The sequence below is a fragment of the Rhineura floridana genome, chromosome 18 (assembly GCF_030035675.1).
Source record: "Rhineura floridana isolate rRhiFlo1 chromosome 18, rRhiFlo1.hap2, whole genome shotgun sequence".
In the NCBI taxonomy this organism is placed as follows: domain Eukaryota; kingdom Metazoa; phylum Chordata; class Lepidosauria; order Squamata; family Rhineuridae; genus Rhineura; species Rhineura floridana.
The window spans coordinates 23,458,461-23,477,951 of NC_084497.1; the positions used below are offsets into that span (position 1 = coordinate 23,458,461).

Consider the following 19,491-nt stretch of genomic DNA (forward strand, 5'->3'; position numbering starts at 1 on the left):
TTATTTCCATTCATTTTTATGCCCACTTTCCCCTAACATATTCCTTTTTCTAAGCATTGTTTGGCTGGAGAACTGCATCACAAAATGCGACTTTCAAAGGATGACATTGTTGGGGTTCTCATATCAGTTTGGAAAATGTGAATTTGATAGATTTGGCTTGAAACACAAACTGGACTGAATTTCTTGCCCATCCCTCACATAAGGTTGGAGAACATTTTGGCCTCTCCAAAGCTTCCCTCTTTGTTCATCAACAGTCTAACTCAGCCGTAGTTATCAATGGATGCTATTACAGCATGCAGCCTATACTTCCTCCCAGCCATCTTAAATATATTTCTCCAGCAAATTAATATTTTGGCTTTTTTTTTTCCTTTTCCATGTGGGCAGGTAGGTGTGCTGTTCCCAATCCTTTGGTTTAAAAGAATCCCCCCCTTTTTTGTAGAAACTCTCTAAGCCAAGAATACACAGAGAGCCCTGTTTTTTCTAGAGAGTAGAAGTTAAAAATTATTCAATGCAAAATTCCTGGCCAGTACCAGGCGAAGATTTTCACCAATGTTCTCTTGCATAGCCAAGGCTGAGATAAGACACTTAATGCACTTGGTGGGAATAAATCTCCCCTTCTGAGGCTTCATCAAGGCGTTCATCTTATATTTTTGTCCCCCACCCCTCTGCCTTTTCGTCGTAAGATATTGGCCGGCCTTTAAGGTGAATATTTGGGGGGAAAAGATTTTTAAAGACACAGATAACTACAGAAATCCACTGGTGATTTTTCTTTTTCCTTTTTTAACCCACCCCTCCTGTTGGTTCGTGTTCACGGGACAAGCCTCACTTCAAAGGCTCAGTAAGTCGTAGATTGATTATTTTTTTTAAGCACGGCTGCTTTTCATGAGCCGGGGAACTTTCATTCTGTGCGAGTTTGGAAAACTGGGCAAATTGTGGAGAGCTGCGGCACGGGAACTGATGCCGGATCCTCCAGCCCACCAAAATGTAACCCGTGGGCTGTTTCCCAGGACCTCATGGGCTGTTGTTTTTCCACCGTTCATTGAAGATAAATCACCAGGTGATGAAAATAACGGTGCGGCCTGCCTTTTTTCTACCCCCCCTTTCCTGGCCACCGAGTCTTTTGCATGCATAAGATCCCATCGGAGAGCCCGAAGCGCCGCTTGGGATTGTTTGACGACTTCTGCAAAGGGGTCAAGGATCATGGCAGTTCTTCTGGGCGCTGCAGCCGAGGCAGGAGACGAAGGGATCCAAGTGGCTTTTTGAAGGCAAACGGCTTTTTGAAAGGTAGGACCAATCTGGAGCAGGTATTGGGGACGATAAAGAGAACATGCGTTGATTTCTCTAGCAGATGCTCCATCCTGCAGGGCTCTGTCTGTGGCTCACCTGTTCTTTACTCATGGTACATTGTGAGATTGGGGTTGCATTTGTCAATCACGCTGAGGATGGGGGCAGAGGGGAGGCTGCTACTGTAGGACACGGGCTAGCAGTATGCCATCTTTGATACAGTCGATCGATAGATTTCTTGCCTGCCGTTTGGTCCCACAAGGAAGCTTTAAAAGCATAAAACACGAAGGGCTCCTCGAGACAACCAGTTGCTCAAGCAGTCATCCCAATTTGCTTTCCACAAAGGTCGTGCAGAAGTCATACGACCCCTGCTTTTTACTGAGCCTTCATTCTGTTTTCTTTGTGGGGACGTCGTAGGGCAACGAGGGTTTGTCCTGATTTGTTGGAAGATTCAGTACAGACAAAGGAAAAGACCTCTTCACACGGCGTATAGTTAAAGTGTAGAATTTGCTCCCACACGAAGCAGTGGTGGCCACCAACTTGGATGGCTTGACAAGAGGATTAGACAACTCAGTGGAGGGTAAGGCTGTCAGTGGCTACTAGCCATGATGGCTATACTCTGAATACCAGTTGATGGAAACCACAGGAGGGGAGAGTGCTCTTGCACTCAGGTCCTGCTTGCGGGCTTCCCATTGGGACATCAGGTTGGCCATTGTGAGAACAGGACGCTGGACTAGATGGGCCCCTGGCCTGATCCTGCAGAGCTGTTCTTACGTGGCATATGGACATAGAGACAAGGGCAGCCTCCAACTGCTGAAATGCCTTCTTTTGCACAACTATTAAAGGTGCAGGTCCCCTCTCCTCTTCTCCATTTATCCACTGTCCGACAAAGATTGGTGCTGCTTGTTCTAGAAACATATATATGCTCCACAAAAAGAACTGTGTCAGACCAAACAACAAGAACTGTCTGGCTCTGGATGATTGCCATACTTAATAGCCATACAATGGGAATGGCCTGCCTTCAAGTCGATCCCGACTTATGGCTACCCTATGAGTAGGGATTTCATGGTAAGTGGCATTCAGAGGGGGTTTACCATGGCCTCCCTCTGCGGCTAGTCCTCCCCAGCTGGCTAGGGCCTGCTCAACTTGCCACAGCTGCACAAGCCAGCCCCTTCCTTGTCCACAACTGCCAGCTGGGGGGCAACTGGGCTCTTTGGGACTATGCAGCTTGCCCACGGCTGCACAGGTGGCAGGGCACGTAACCCCTGAGCAGAGCTTGGAAAAGTTACTTTTTTGAACTACAACTCCCATCAGCCCTAGGCAACATGGCCACTGGATTAGGCTGATGGGAGCTGTAGTTCAAAAAAGTAACTTTTCCAAGCTCTGCCCCTGAGCCACTTGCTGTGCAGGTGATCTTTAGCTGGCCCTTTACACCCAGGAGACACGAGCGGGGATTTCAACTCACAGACTCTGGCCTCCCAGCCAGGCTCTCCTCCTCACTGTGCTATACCAGCTGTAATAGGCATGCAACTCACTGCTTATTTATGAGCAGATTTAGAGAATCGAAAGCACTAGGCAATTGACTGGGGTCGTATCTGTTTTGTGTCCTGTTTTGTGAGCCAGTTTCAGCACGGATCAGAAAGTGGTGATCTTGAAAGATGGGCTGAAGATGACTGTCAGGAGCAGTTTGCCTCGGAATGCCGGTTGCTGGGAATTGCAAGTGGAGAGACCACTTTTGCACTCGGGTCCAGCTTGCGGGCTTCCCATCGGGGCATCTGACTGGCTACTGTGAACATAGGACGACAGACTAGATAGGCTATTGGCCTGATCCAGCAGCCAGCTGTTCTGATGTTCTTGCGATCACAGATGTGCAGAACACAAAGTGCTTATCTAGTGTAGCTACTTAGGCATAGAGATAGAGAAATCTGTCCATTTCAATTTCTCTCGGGTTCTAATTTTTCCACCCTTAAATTCAGTTCACATTTCCGCAGCGATTTGCAAATCTTTTAATTCCCGTGAATATTCATCAGCATTTTAGTGCGAATTTCTTACTAAACACCATAAGTGGTATAAGAGAGCTTTAAATGTCCTTTTCATGGATGGATAGTTTTTTTTCGGAGGATTTTAAATGTTATAATGTTCATGTAATCAAATTCCGGTCTTTGTTGGGTTGTCATGTTTTGAAGTGATTTAGTGTTGTGCTGCTGTTGATGTTGTGGGTTGCATTTTTGTTGTTCTGTTGTGAGCTGCTTTGAGCAGATTTATGTGAAAAAGCAGCATACAAATATTAATATTTTAATATTAATATTGTTGATGATGCATAATGCACATATGACTTAAATCTGTCTCACGTGGTTTACTGCAGTGGGAGAGGCAATAAAGACTGACAGACACATGGCCTGATCCTATGCATGTTTACAGAGAAGAAAGTCCCATTTACTTCACTGGGATTTTCTCCCAAGGCAATGTGCCTGGAGGATTGCAGCCAATAGTAGGCACCAGTACAAACTCTTCTTCGACACAGGAATGTTGTGTTTATTTTGGATCATTCGTAAGCCAGGTTAATGTTAAAAGAGAGAGAGAGAGAGAGAGGACTATCTGAGGTTAAGAGTATCTCCAGATTTCTGTGTGGCTAGCAAGCGCTATTAATGATTTACCAAACACAATTAGTTCCCACAAGACTTTCCTGCTTCACCTCCCACCTCCTGTCCCTAAAAACTAACTGGCTTTCTGTTATTCTGGCTTTTTTGAAAAAGGGAGCAGTAATCAAATGTAGAAAAGGCGCTGCTGAGTCAGACCATTCGCCCATTGACCCCAGTACTTTCCCATCCTTTAAAGCATAATCTGATGCATGTCTGCTCTAACGTAAGTCCCACTGAATTCAATGGGACTTGCTCCCAGCAGGTAAGGAGGGAAGGGCTGTGGCATCTTCCTTGTATGCAGAAGGTCCTAGGTTCAATCTTCAGCATCTTCAGGTAGGGCTGGGTGGGAAGCTAAATGGACCAATGGTCTGACTCAGTATAAGGCAGCTTCCTATGCCTTAAGGAAAGGGTCATCACTCAGTGGGTAGAGCATCTGCCTTGCACTTAGAAATTAGGGCAAACTGAATTAGGGCAAAAAAAATTGTGTCTATTTGCCAAAACTGCATGCAAAAACATGTATATAGGGAGAAATGTGTCCTAAAATGCTGATGATTTTTCACGAAGGCTTAAATAAAATTGCAAACTGATATGGAAATCATATCAGAACTGGCCTTCAGATTTGGAAATGAGAAACAGAGAGAAAGCAACACAAACAGATTCTCCCATCCCTCGCTTGGAGATGGTGCATCTCCGCAAAAGGCACAAAGGAGGCTGTGGTTTAGCAGGGACCAGGAATTGGAGACCCAACCATCCATCAGTGAGAAGGACGAAACAGTCATCAAAAACAGGGGACTAAAGGTCAGCTTAGTGTGCCTGTTGCCATCTCTATCTCTTTTTTGGCTACTCTTCATAGCATCTTGCTCTACAGGCCTCATATTTAGCTCGTGGTCGTTTTTCTCTGTGCACGGTTAAAAAATCACCTGCAGACTTCTGTCGGTCGAGCCGTTCTGTGGAGCACAGGTTCAGGCCAATCCGGTAGGCAATTGTTGTACACGTGTATGACCAAAAGGGGAATATGCTTCCTGCAAGTTGCATGGTCTGAAAGGGTTAACAAAGCCCTGCTTGGAAGCCAGGCCTTCTCTTTACCTTGCATTTTGTCCACTGTACTTGCCCCGCTAAGCAGCCAATGGGAGGCAAGTGCGTGTCCACTCTGAGTCAGCAATTGTGTCGGTTTGAAACCCAACACCTGTCTCTGGGCCTGTGCCAGGTGTGTAGGCTAGGTGGGGCACTCTCAGCTCTTGTGAAAAGTCCGCCCCCTGCAGCACAACCTTCTTTAACAAAAGAAATTACATGTGTTCCTTCCCTAAGTTGCGGGCCAAATCGTTGATAGCATGTGTGACCCTCGATCGACAACAGCCCCCAAAGCGCCTGTCTGCATTTGGAGGGTGTGGCTTCTCTTTTTTTAGTTTACGCAGGTGAAGGGAAGAGATGGGGGTGAAGAAAGGGTTGGTAATATATTTTTTGTACAGTCAGTCTCTGCTTCTGAGCCTTTAACAGCTGTCAGAGATTTAGAGCCGGCACCATTCCCCCTCCTCCAGCAGTCCGATGGCCATGATGGGGATGGAAAATGGAAATGGACTGCCTTCAAGTCGATCCTGACTTATGGCTACCCTATGAATAGGGATTTCATGGTAAGCGGTATTCAGAGGGGGTTTACCATCGCCTCCCTCTGAGGCTAGTCCTCCCCAGCTGGCTAGGGCCTGCTCAGCTTGCCACAGCTGCACAAGCCAGCCCCTTCCTTGTCCGCAACTGCCAGCTGGGGGGCAACTGGGCTCCTTGGGACTATGCCGCTTGCCCACGACTGCACAGATGGCAGGGCACGTAACCCCTGAGCCACTCCCTGTGGGGGTGATCTTTAGCTGGTCCTTGACACCCAGGAGACACGAGCAGGGATTTGAACTCACAGACTCTGGCCTCCCAGCCAGGCTCTCCTCCCCACTGTGCTATACCAGCTGTTGATATGATGGGGATAGCCATCTCTAATATATTTCTGACTCTGAAAGCTGCAGGAGACCTTACTTGAAAAGGAAAAAGAAAAGAAACCTGCCCACCAACCTGTCCATTTCAGTTTATCTCAGTTTCTCATTTGTGCCAATATTCAGTTCTTCACCTTTCTGCATCAGTTTGCTTACAAAAAAAGATGTACTGATGAAAATTCGTCAGCATTTTAATACAAATTTCTCCTAATATGCACTTTTTGGGGGTATGAGAAATGGAAAGCACCGAAATTGACAGATCCTTCCATCCCTAGCTGCCATCTCATCTAAAATATCAACAATATCAACAGAGACCATAGAACAGAAATGTCTCCCTCCCCCCCAAAGAATCATGGGAACTGCAGTTCGCTGAGGCTGCCAAAAATTAACTAACAGTCCAAAACCAGGGGAGGAGCACGCCAGTCTTCTTGGACTTTTTTAACCGGCTCGCAAAGCTGCCGTACGTCAACAGAAAAGGAGATTCTGGCCTGCAGCTGCGGAAGTAGAAGGAACTCCTTTGCAGATTTGACACAATCAGACTCGGGCTCAACGGGGACCGGGAGTGTCTCGCTCGCCGCAGACAGTCATGGTCCTCCGCAGCTGTTGAACTACACTATCCATCTTGCTTTGCCAATTCATCATCTTGGGAGAGTTCTTTTGTCTTGATCTCATTTTCATGCGGGCTCTACATAGTAACGTGACCGACACGTCTGTCTTAACATTGCTGGGCATTCTTGCTTCACTTTGAAACCATGTGCGTAGTAGGTGCGTACAGATATTTATATTGGTTGCTCGACTGATCAACATCAATATAAATATTGCTAACTTACAAAAAGTAAGTTAGCAATATTTTTTAAAAAAATTAAATACTTTCAATATTGAACAGTGCATGTCTACTCAGGAGTAAGGCCCATTAAGGTCAATGGGGCTGTCTCCCAGGTATAGAAATGTAAGAACATCAGAAGAGCCTGCTGGATCAGGCCAGTGGTCCATCTAGTCCTGCGTCCTGCTTTCCCAGTGGCCAACCAGATGCCCCAATGGGAAGACCCCCAAGCAGGACCTGAGCGTAACAGCACTCTCTCTGCCTGCTCTTTCAAGCAACTGGTATTCAGAAGCATACCACCTCTGGCTAGGGTTGCCAGGCTCAGGGCCTGAGACTGATCCTGTATCTTTAGGAGAAGAGAAAGTCAGCCAAGTGCAGGTGTTCTTGTAACATTGTAATGGGGAAAACCACAAGGTGGAATTCTCCCTTCCCCCTGCACAACTTTTAAAGGTACAGAAGACCTCTCGGTTGCCAGGCCCGACCTCCAAGAGGTCTTTTGTATCTTTAAAAGTTGTGCAGGGGGAAGGGAGAATTCTACTTGTGGTTTTTCTCATTATAGTGCTGCAAGAACACCTGCACTTGGCTGACTTTCACTTCTCCTAAAGATACAGGATGAGGCCATGGACCTGGTAACCCTACCTCTGGCCAGGGAGGCAGGCATGGCCATCATGGCTAGTAGTCACTGATCGCTTTATTCTCCATGTATTTGTCTAATCCTCTTTGAAAGCCATCCCAGTTGGTGCCCATCCCTGCCTATGGCTGCAATCCTAACCCCTCTTGGGTGGGAGTAAGTGCCTATGGGTTGTAGCCAACTGAGTCCTACGCAGAGTAGGCCCATTGAAACGAATGGACATAAGTTACCCATGCCTATCAATTGCAGTGGATCTACTCTGACAGCCACTGAATTCAATAGGACTTGCTTCTGAGGAGGCCTAGGGTTGGGTCCAACTAGGACGGTTCTACTCAGAGCAGACCCATTAAAATCAATGAACCTGTTAGGCGTGCCAGTTAACTTCAGTGGGTCTACTGTGAATAGCGGTAGTGTAGCATTGATTAAAACCCATGGTTAGGGTTGTGCTGTAAGGCAGCCATGATGTGTCCATTCTTTTGAACCCGTTCAGTTGGACTTCTGTCTCAATAGACATGTGCTGCTAATTATCTAATTGTTCCAGTAGCATAGTGGTAAATTCAGAAGTGCAGGGTCCCTTCATGTCAGTTGCAGCCATGCCCTCCCTGTTTGCTGCTAGCCTGAAAATGAGATCCTTGTTAATGCCTTCTCCTACAACAACAGACACCCCTAGGAGCCAATAAGCATGAAAGGAGGGAGTGTCAGCTACTGAAGAGAGTCTTCTCAGTGGCCGACTCACCTCCTTTACTCTGATTGGCTCCAATTGCAGGAAAGGACAAGGAAGTGTGTTAGAAGACTCTTCCCAGTGGCTAACACACTCCCCTTTCAGGCTGATTGACTTGTAGGATGCTGGAGACATAGGGACCCTGCTCCCAAAAAAGTAAAGGGTCTAAGACCCCTCCAAGACTGCAGACAACTACACCACTGAACTGTTCTGCGTTGCTGAGAAATGCAGAATCGTTATTGCACATATTGGTGCTGTTTCTATAATGTTGCTTAGAGCAGGGGCAGGGGACCTTTTCCAGCCTGAGGGCTGCATTCCCTTCTGGGCAGCCTCCCCAGGGCCACATGCCAATGGTGGGCGGGGCCAGAGGCAAAAGTGGGTGGAGCAATCTCTGTCCTCCATCCAGACAAGGAAGAGGTGTGATCAGAGCTCAGGGAGACATCCTAGCCAGGGAAAAGCATTCGGGGTGTGAAACAGGACCAGTGAGGGGTGTGTATTTGGCCTCTGGGCCTGAGGTTCCCCATGCCTGGCTTAGAGACTTCTTCAAAGTATGAAGCAGCGTAGAAATGACCAAAATAGAAATAAAAACATGAAAGAATAGCATTTTCTAATGCATTCCCCCTCCCCCCAAAATAATATCCCCGTTTCTCTTTAGCGGTGATAAAACTCCAAAGCGGCTTACAAAATGAGAACCGAAAGATTAAAAGCGCACAGTGAAACCCCCAACATTAAACATAGCACCATTTCCTCCGCCCGTGCCATTCAGCCAGGAAAGGCTCCCAGAATATCTTACAGAAAATCAATACAACCAACCAACCGACAAGACAGCTCCTGCCTGCAGGCTGGTGAGCTCAAAGAGGCATGACTCGAAGGGAGAGGGACGGGGCAGGTACATCAATTGAGATGCATGGCAAGACTTGAGCCCTCCACTGTCGGAGGCAGCATACTTCCGAATACCAGCCGCTGGAAGCCGCCGGAGTTGCACTCAGGCCTGGCTTGTGGGCTTCCCATTGGGGCATCTGGGTGGCCACTATGAGAACTGGAGGCTGGATTAGGTGGGCCACTGGCCTAATTCAGCATGTTCTTATGCTCATATGATGGATGTCTGCTCAGAAGTACAACTGTTCATGCAGATTTAGGAACATCGGAAGTTGCCTTATACTGAGTCAAGCCATTGGTCCATTTAGCTCAGTATTGTCTACTCTGACTGGAAACAGCTCTCCAGGGTTTCGGGCAGGAATCTTTCCCAGCCTGACCTGGAGATGCCAAGGGTTGAACCCGGGGCCTTCTGCATGCAAAGCAGATGCTCTACCACTGAGCTGTGGCCTGTTCTATATTGCCTTGGGAGGAGATGGATTCTTCTTCTCTAGGTATTTTGAAGCAGAGAGGCTGGATGGGCACCTATCAGGGATCCTGTAGCAGCAGATTGCCTGCAGCAGCATACCCAGAGATGGTAGGGATTCAACCCGAGGCCTTCTGCATGCAAAGCAGATGCTCTACCACTGAGTTGTGGCCCATTCTATATTGCCTTGGGAGGAGATGCATTCTTCTTCATAGGAATTTTAAGCAGAGAGGCTGGATGGGCACGTATCAGGGATCCTGTAGCAGCAGACTGCCTGCATCAGCATACCCAGAGATGCCAGAGGCTGAACCGGGGGCCTTCTTCCTGCAAAGCAGATGCTCATCCACTGAGCTATGGCCCCTTCCCTGATATGACAGGCCAGATCTGTCAGAGATGGACAGGTATGTCCATTTTGGTTTCTCTCCCTTTCTGATTTTTCCACTCTTCAGTTCTTCACATTTTGCCATCAGTCTACAATTTAAAAAGAAATCCTCAAATAATTATCCACATACTAGCGTGCATTTATTTGATTTATATCCCGCCCTTCCAGCAGGAGCCCAGGGCAGCAAAGTGCATTTCTCTCAACATGCACTTTTTGGGGCCAGCTTTTTTTGCCTAGTATAATGCATCCTTGTATATTATTTTCACTAAAATATATAAATGTTTGTGCACATTTTCCAGTAACGTATGCATTTTTGGACACATTTGTTTAGCCTGAAGAGCTGCACCGCAAAATTCAGGCAAGTGCGGCGTTTGACGAATGGCTGCGTTTCGGTTCATGCATTGCTTTTGGGAAGTGTAAAGTAGGTAGGTTTGCATTAGGAGGCAAATTTCTCCCCATTCCTCCCAGAGGCTTTCTACCCAGGGAGGGGGCTCAGCCAATCTCCGCTGCGGCATGTTGGACTCTGTTTGCTGCTGACTGGAGGCCAGAGAGGACCTTTGCCTACACCAGCCTGGTACGGAAGCAATCTAAAGACTGGCACCACTCCACAGAACAGCTGTTAGAAAAAGAAACGTCTAATTTGACCTACAGCTAGATCAGGCTCCAGGATTTACAACATGCTTCAAAGCATGGTTTTTCCCCCCAAAAAACTATAAATTCACCTCTTTTTCTTTCTTTCTTTCTTTTTTGGCACATTGCAAGGTTCAAGTCATCAGCCGGACTCAGCCTGGTTATCTTATCACTTGGGGAGAAACCTAATCCCCCAGCTAATTAAAGCATTTGCCTTCTTACACCACCACCTCATCCCTTAGAGGTTGTTATTTTATTTATTTATTTATTTTATTTCATTTTTAAACCGCCCATAGCGAATAGCTCTCTAATAGTTGTTAGCTGAGTCTCATGTTCCCCATTTGTCTTGAAGCAGATTAGATTTGGGTGACACTCTCCTTGGAGAGCCCACAGCTGCGAGCCAACGTTCCCCTGAAAAATTGAAATGGCCTGCCTTCAAGTCGATCCCGACTTATGGCGACCCTATGAATAGGGTTTTCATGGTAAGCGGTCTTCAGAGGGGGTTTCCCATTGCCTCCCTCTGAGGCTAGTCCTCCCCAGCTGGCTAGGGCCTGCTCAGTTGGCCACGGCTGCATAAGCCAGCCCCTTCCTTGTCCGCAACTGCCAGCTGGGGGGCAACTGGGCTCCTTGGGACTCTGCAGCTTGCCCACGGCTGCACAGGTGGCAGGGCACGTAACTCCTGAGGTGTCTGGGCAGCCACATGCTGGAAAGACAGCGCTAGACTAGATAGGCTGTTGCTTTGGTCCTGCGGGAGTTTTGCCAGCGGCAGTGAGGGATCAGCCACAGCACAGAGGCTCCCTACATGGATGTTTTGAAACATCTGCATTGGTTGCCAGTTTAATAATAATAATAATAATAATAATAATAATAATAATAATAATAATAATAATAATAATAATAATAATAATAATAATAATAATAATTTGGTTTCGGCCCCATTTCAAGTAGCTCACAATAGACTTTAAAGGCTCCAAATATCTGAAAAATGCCTCCTTCCACACAAATAGGGATGTGGGTAAAATTAAACTCTGTTCTCATTTAAAATAGAATCTATCAAATCCGCACTTTCCGAAACAATACGCTGGAGAATTTTCATGAGGATCTGGGTTTGTTTGTTTTTATAAACAATGCAAATTGCTGTGGAAATGTGGAGAACTGCATTTAAAAGAGGAAAAATGAGGAACTGAGAGACCCAGAATGGACAGATCTTTCCATCCTTACCTCTGGATGTTAAGGTCAGGAGAAGAGGCCCACCTGGTACTTTCGCAACCCTCGGAAGTTTGGGGAGTGTCAGCCAGGGAGAGGACATTCTCTGTGAAAGCCCCTAAATTGTGGAACTACCTCTCCATAAAAGTGTGTCTGCCACCTCCATTATAACATTTTTGGTATCCTGAAGACACAGCTCTTTACCCTAGCCTTCAACACCTACCTACCTACCTACCTACCTACCTGCCTGCCTGCCTGCCTGCCTGCCTGCCTGCCTGCCTATCTATCTATCTATCTATCTATCTATCTATCTATCTATCTATCTATCTATCTATCTATCTATCTATCTATCTATCTGTCTGTCTGTCTGTCTGTCTGTCTGTCTGTCTGTCTGTCTATGTTGTTTCAACGGATTTGAATATTGTATTTTTAAATTGCTGTAGCCTGCCCTGGGATCTCAAGGGTGTGTGACAAATCTCATAAATCATCATTGTGCAGCCTCTCCGCACAGCTAGGCAACATTTAGGACTTCTGCCTGAGTGCAAATTTAAGATGCACTTCAGATTAACAAACTGGCTGTAATCTAGTGAGGGAGAAACATTTGGAAATGCCCGTTCTGATTTGCAAAATAATAAAAAAGTATGTGTGTTTTAAAATATATATATATATATATATAGAGAGAGAGATAATTTCTCTCTCCTTTTTTATCTATACCCTTTATAAGTCTCACTGAAGCCCCATCATTACAGAGCCTTGATCTCTCCACCCCCCTCCTATACTGACATGCCTGTAAAAAAGAAAAACTCTGAACAATCTATTCGTGGGATCTAAATTCCAACCATCGCTCCTACCCTGGAGAATGAATTCTTCAGAAGTTCCTGGAAAGGGAGAGGTTCACAATTCTTTTCAGGAGCTAGGAGTTTACACAAGTCACCCTCAGCCAATGCCAGATGGTGCCAGAGCTGACCCCCCACCCCGTGCAGTCAAGGGCAGGGTGAGGCCAGAAAGCAGACATGGGAAGCTACAAAAAGGCCAAAGAGCTGTCGATCACCAGGAGACGCCCCGCTCCTCAAGCCTGACTGGGTTGGGGGGAGAAATTTGATTCGGTTCGCATTTACAGCTGCGTTTAATAAATCCGCACTTTCCAAAACCACTAAGTGTCACACTTGGAGTTGTCTTGGGGTTGCCCTGGAGAAAAGACGATGGAAGAAATGTTTATAGTGCTGTTGGTTATAGACGATGGGGCTAGCTGGGGAGAAGCACAATGGGACATTGGAGAATATTGTTAGATATTTTTATAATTGTTATATCCAGTTTGTTTTATTTATTCTGTTATGTATGTTGTTGAGATTTATTGTTTAGTTATGTTTATTTAAAGTGTGATGCATTGCTTTTCCTTCTAATTGTACCAAATATGAATTGTATATTGTATACAGTATTTATTTTTATGCTGTAAACCGCCCAGAGAGCTTCGGCTATGGGGCGGTATAGAAATTTAATAACTAACTAGCTAACTAACTAACTAAATATGACAACCCCGAATAAATATTGAAATAGTGGGCTCGAATGCATATTTAAACAGTTGCCTTATGCTGAGTCAGACCATCGGTCCATCTAGCTCAGTATTGTCTACACTGACTGGCAGCGGCTCTTCAGGGTTTCAAGCAGGGGACATTCCCATCACTACTTGGAGATGCCATTGGGGATTGACTTTGGGAGCTTCTGCATGCAAAGCAAGTGCTAGTTATGGAAACTTATGGCAAGGAGGCTGTCACTAAAACATTATGATCTAGTTGGATACTGAACCCAGGGCGAGTGCAGGGAGGAGAAGCTAGAGGAATTCATGGCATTCTCTTGATAGTTTTTAGCAATGACAGCTAAGTGGAACCTTCACATTCAGGGGCAGTATACTTCTGTCTCCCTGAGGCTGGGGGGCAAATGACAGAGGATCTCCTGCCTTCATGCACTGCATGTGGGCTCCCCACAAAATCTTGGATTGGGTAGGCCTGATCCAGGAAAGGATTTTTTTTAACCCCGCAGAAACATCAGGTTCCATCCAGCCGCTGGATTTCATAACCAAAGCCAAGAATTTGCATACTCTCAATTTGAATCACGGCACATTTTCTCTTTGTTCCTGCTCTGTTTTTCATTGCAAATTATGGGGCACGTTTTCAAATGTGAATATGTCAAACCTCTCCTTTTTGCTCAGTGGGCTCCTCTCATGTCCCTTCCGAGCCCTCCCGCCTAACGCTGCTGTGCGAGGAACCCAGATTGGTGGGAGATCTGGAATAGGGCCACCTTGGTGGTGGCTCCAGTGCTCTGCAGTTCAGCACAGAGAGGGGCAGTTATCCAACTTGTGTTCTAGGGAGTCCTGGGGTTGTCAAGGGGTTTGGTTCCTCAATGAGACGGTCAAGTCCTGGCAGAAAGACAGACTGCCCTCCATCAATCAGGCCATCCCTAGAGGTAGGCATGCCTGGGCATCTGCCAAGGCTCACCCCACTGTCAATCATCCCTGGAACCACCTGGCTCTGCTGCTGCTCCTCCCCTTCCTCACTGACGCTTCCTGTCCAGCTATCTTATATGAGCATGAAAACAGTGACCAAGGTATCACCTGGCAATGATCTAGCTCAGTGGTAGAGCATCTGCTTTGCATGCAGAAGGTTCAATCCCCGGCATCTCCAGGTAGAGCTGGGACAGACCCCCTGCCTGAAACCCTGGAGAGCTGCTGCCAGCCAGTGTCAGCAGTACTGAGCTAGATGGACCAAGGTTCTGATCAGTATAAAGCAGATTCCTCTGTCTTAAGGGAAGGGCCATGGCTCTGTGGCAGAGCACCTGCTTTGCATGCCGAAGGTCCCAAGTGCAGTCCTCAACATCTCCAGGTAGGGCAGGGAAAGGATCCCTGTCTGAAACCCCAAAGGGCCGCTGCCAGTCAGTGCATACAATACTGAGCTAGATGTAGGTCCCAGTCCATGCAGAGGTTGGCCTAAGAAAATAATTGCCACGGAAGCCTGCGGAAAGTGCTTCCTCCCCAGTAGGGGTATTTGCGAGGGCGGGCTGTTCTATTCCGGTTCTTGCACACAGCTCCTGGCTGAGCCAGTGCTCAGCCGGCCCGGAGGCATCCGAACAGCAATTGGATGCCGCGGACTTTCCCGCGGGCTCCTTTTCCGCCAGCTTCCCCCGAGTTGGATTGCTCTGCCTGTGGCTTCCTACGGCAGTGCTTGTCTTTTATTGGGGTGGGCAGAACTTCCCTTCTTAACATGGTGCTGGAGGAGCATTTTCTGTAGTTTGCATTGTTAGCTGCTTAATATTCGTCTGCTTTTCCACGGCTTTCATGTGGTGTTATATCTTGTCAAGTCACTTTGCGGCCTTTTCTTTGTATAAATGAACTAATCACCACCACCATCATGGATGCTTTTTTGTGATGAAACTCACCAGTACAGAGTACTGGCACCTCTTTTTTGCCACCCATAGTAGCCATTTTGTGATGGCATTGATAGCATTTTTATCAAAGGCAACTCATTCCCCCCCCAAAAAGCACTGATGATGATAATAATGTAGGATACAAGCTGTCATGTAGTTTTAAGCATACATTGTGTTTCCAGACAACAAAGAGTGCTGATCTTTTCCTTTTCTCTGTATTTCCACATTCATTTGCCACCTTTTGCACCCAGGCCTGTTCTGGCAGAGCAGTCTTTGACCCTTGTTCTTACTTAGCTGGTTGCTAGGCATGCAAATAGATCTGAGGGGAGGGTGGGGACTGGAGCAATAGGTGGTGATATCACAAAAGACACAATGAAGAGAATGTGCAGTTCCTAAGGGAAAGGAAGTTTCTCCCAAGTGATTGGTTTGCAAGTTCGTGAAAACATTGGGCTGCAAGTCCTACTCAGAGTAGACCCAACTACATTAATGGACCTACGTTAGTCATGCCCATTAACTTCATTGGGTCTACTCTGAGTAGGGCTAGCATTGGAGACAGCTGTTGTCGGAATCACTTTTCGTTTCTTTCAGTTTCTTGTTTTCCCAGGCTTAAGTTCGGTCCCTCACATTCTGCTTCTGTTTGTGTTTTTTTTTTTAAAAAGCCCTCTTGAAAATTTACCAGCATATTAGTGTGACTTTCTCCCAATATATGCATATTTGTGTGCAGTTTTGCGTAATAGACACAGTTTTGCACTGCAGTTTTCTGCAACAGGAATTGAATTGAATTGATTGAATTTCTTAGTCGCCCATCTGGCTGGCTGTCGAGCCACTCTGGGCGACGTACAAAATAGGCATACAAATATAATAGACATTACAAATCTGAAAACAATAACGATAAAATCTAGCCCACCCCAAAAGCCTGCCTGAAGAGCCAGGTCTTCACGGCCCGGCGGAAACTCATTACAGAGGGGGCATGGCGGAGATCTTTTGGGAGGGAGTTCCACAGGCCATGTACCACCGATGGGAGCAGATGGCTGGGAAGGTAGGGGCACAGCCTCTGTATCAGATGGAGTTGATACAGTGCTGCCCGGCTTACAGCCGAGACCTGAGTTTCCATGGACAGTTGGGAGTCAAGGATGATCCCGAGGCTGCGGACCTGGTCTTTCAGGGGCAATTGTACCCCGTCGAGCACCAGGTCCAAATCCCCAAACTGTCCCTTGTCTCAGGATGGATCTTTGTGTGTTATTTTCACCAATATGTGCATTTTTATGCCTGCTTTTCAGAGCTTGGAAAAGTTACTTTTTTGAACTACAACTCCCATCAGCTCAATCCAGTGGCCATGCTGGCTGGGGCTGATGGGAGCTGTAGTTCAAAAAAGTAACGTTTCCAAGCTCTGGCTTTACTATAGTATATATACATTCTTTTGTGCACATTATTCAGCTGAAGAATGGCATTGCAAAATTCAGAGAGATGCCAATTTTGAAGGGTGGCTGATTTGCCTTTAAATGTCAACTGTCTCAGGCAAAGGGCTCTGCCAAGGCCTCTCTTCCTTGTCTGTGTCAGTTTTGTACTGGTGAAATCCTTGATAACTGCAGTTGCTCATGCAGTTTGAAATTATATTCCTGTAGTACGGGGGTTAACGGTAGGACAACAAAAGTGGATTTTGCCAGCCCTTATGGTTGCTAAGAGACTTATACTTCGAGCCTGGGAGGATAAACACCCACCATCTATTATGCCATGGTCTCAAGACCTCACTGCCCTGGCTACATTTGTACACATTTGTTATAAATGTCAATCTTGTTGTGGATACCTATCTGGACATTTGGATGGTTATATCGACTTGTATGTTTAAATTAAGATGTATTGATGGTTATTGTATTTAGAATGGCAGCTTTCCTTTTCTTGTCTTTTTGCGTCCTCCTGTTTTTCTTTTTTCCCTTTTTTGTTAAATTATTTGTGTTTTTTGTTTTTTTTAAAAGACCTCCCTTGCTGTTCACAAACTGCTAGTGTGAAGTGGCTTAAAGAACCTTTTGACTATCTGAGCTTGAGAGAGAGATACATAATAGGGCAAAGGCCTCTTCCAAGGCCTCTCTTGCTGTTCAGACTGCAGGACAGGTGCTTACAGAGCCCTTTGCCAATGTCTCAGCTTAGGAGAAAGTGGACAAGGTGCATAAAAATGTGTGTGGTCTTGCAATCAGAGGCTCTGCTGGAGTCCAGACGAAAGGCTTTTAGGGACTGGATTTGCGCTCCACACCTCTGATTTCCTATCCTTACTCTAACGGGAAGAGATGGGGAAACATACCAATGTGTGTGCCCTAGAGTAGACGATCAAGGAGTTAACAAGCCGTGGAAAGCCATCACCTATTTGGCTTGGATTGATACCCATTTGTGTGAATCATCCTGTTCAAACAGAAAGGCTGATATGTCTTTGTTTTGTTTTTTTAAAAAGGGCCTGCTCTGTACCAGGCGAAAGGATCTTTTGGAAACAAAGCAGGCCCTCCTTTGGAAATGAAATGAGCTCATTTCAGATCTTTGGGATTGTTAACAGCGCCGCCATTGATCCGAGAAGAGACGTCAACAAATTGGGCAGAAGCTGGGCAGTTTCAGACAGAAAGACAGAGATTAAACACCCCAACCGTTCAGTTGAACTGTTTTGTTCAGTTAACGGCAGCGCCAAAAGCCCTTGACTTTGACATCACGCCAACGCAGCTATACAGTGAATAAATGTTGCAGATATTCTCTCTCTCTCTCTCTCTCTCTCTTATTGCATGGATATCTGAGCTCCCTCTTTCCCCATTTAGAGGCTTTGAAAAGCAAAGCAGAAACTCGACGTGTTGAGTTACCCGAGCACACCCTGCCCCCCAACCCAGGATTCCAAAACCAATCACCTCACAGGTTTTTCCTGTTTAATCCAGGCTTGAACAGGAACCCAAGTGAGCTTTGGAACCGGATCCACTAGCAGCTTAGAGGCTGGACTGGGAAAAGGGTCCCCGGAGTGTGTTAACCCTTTGCTTGGCTGTTTATGCCTCCAATCCCCCCTCCCTTTTTATTTTTTATTTTTTAATTATTTTTTTGCATACACCTTCCCATATTTAACAGGTAAAAATAGACAGGGTTGTTAGGTTACATCCAGCGGGAAAGGAACTCTCACTAGGGTGCAAACAATACAACAACAGGACGTGTTGTTCAGGAGTTTCCACACCCTTGGGCGATCACATAATTGCTCCGACACACGGAATACCTGGCCGTGTTCGTGCTATTGGTTGGACAGAAAATGGGTGAGCTGGGGGCATAAATCCCCCAATGAGTGTCGTTCAGTCGTGTCAAGTGGTGGCGCCATTTACAAAATTAAAATGTGCGATGCTGTCGCCTCTCGCAGGAACATAGGGAGCCTTATACTGGGCCAAACTGTTGGTCATTTTTGCTCAATGAAGTCTACCCCAGACCTGGGGAATCTTTGACCCTCCAGATGTTACTGAAGTACAACTCCCATCGTCCCTGGCCATTGGCCATACTTGCTTAGGGCTGATGGGAGCGGTAGTTCAGCAACATCCGGAGGGCCAAAGGTTCCCCACCCTTGGCCTACGCCAATGTTCTTCACCCTTGGGTCTCCAGATGTTGCTGGATTACAACTCACATCATCCCCAGCCAGGTTTGCCAATAGTCAGGTATGGTGGGAGTTGTAGTCCAACCACATCTGGGAAACTAGGGTTGGAAAACACTGCTCTACACTGGCTGATAGCAGCTGTCCAGGATTTCAGACAAGGGGAAATTTCCAGTTCTACCTGGAGATGCCAGGGATTGAATCCGGGATCTTTTGTATGCAAAGCAGGTGCTCTACCACTGAGCTACAGCCCTTAGTCATTTTCATGTGCTCTGAAACACCAGAAAATCAGAGCTGGTCCAAACGTTATCAGGTTTCATCCAGATTTGAAGAAAGATTTGTGCTGAAACTGGGGGAGTGAACTCCTAAAGACATTTTTTTTTGGGGGGTGGAGTGGAAAATTCACTGGCTCCCACAATGGTGGTCTTCCTTGCAGTTGCTCGGAGCCCCACGTTGGGGAGCAGTGTGTTTCCCTCACCTGTTCTGAATTTTACCCAGAATGCATGTTGTTCAGTCATGTAAATGGGTGTGCAGATTAAGTTTCATTTACTAGTTAATACATAGACATGTTTTTGGATTCAATCTGATCTCCCTTCAAGGTACCAGACCTTCATGGCAGGAGACATGATAGAGGCATATAAAATTATGCATGGAGTGGAGAAAGTGGACAGAGGAAAGGTTTCCTCCTGCTCTCAGAACACTAGAACGTAGACACATTCAATGGACCTGAATGTTGGAAGAGACAAAAGAAAGGACTTCTTCACACTATGGAATTCACTCCCACAGGCAGCAGCAATGGCCACCAACTTGGATGGCTTTGAAAGAGGTCTAGA

At 46.4% G+C, this 19,491-nt stretch overlaps 1 protein-coding gene across 1 annotated transcript in view; it reads left to right on the forward strand.

The window, feature by feature from the left end:
- Positions 1-796: 796 nt before the first annotated feature.
- LOC133372649 (uncharacterized) overlaps positions 797-19,491 on the forward strand; it is a 110,317-nt gene continuing 91,622 nt past the window's right edge. Inside the window, exon 1 of the mRNA XM_061601536.1 lies at positions 797-1,284. Within this exon, the coding sequence (XP_061457520.1) occupies positions 1,125-1,284 (160 nt within the window). The 5' untranslated portion in view covers positions 797-1,124. The remainder of the gene's footprint in view (positions 1,285-19,491) is intronic.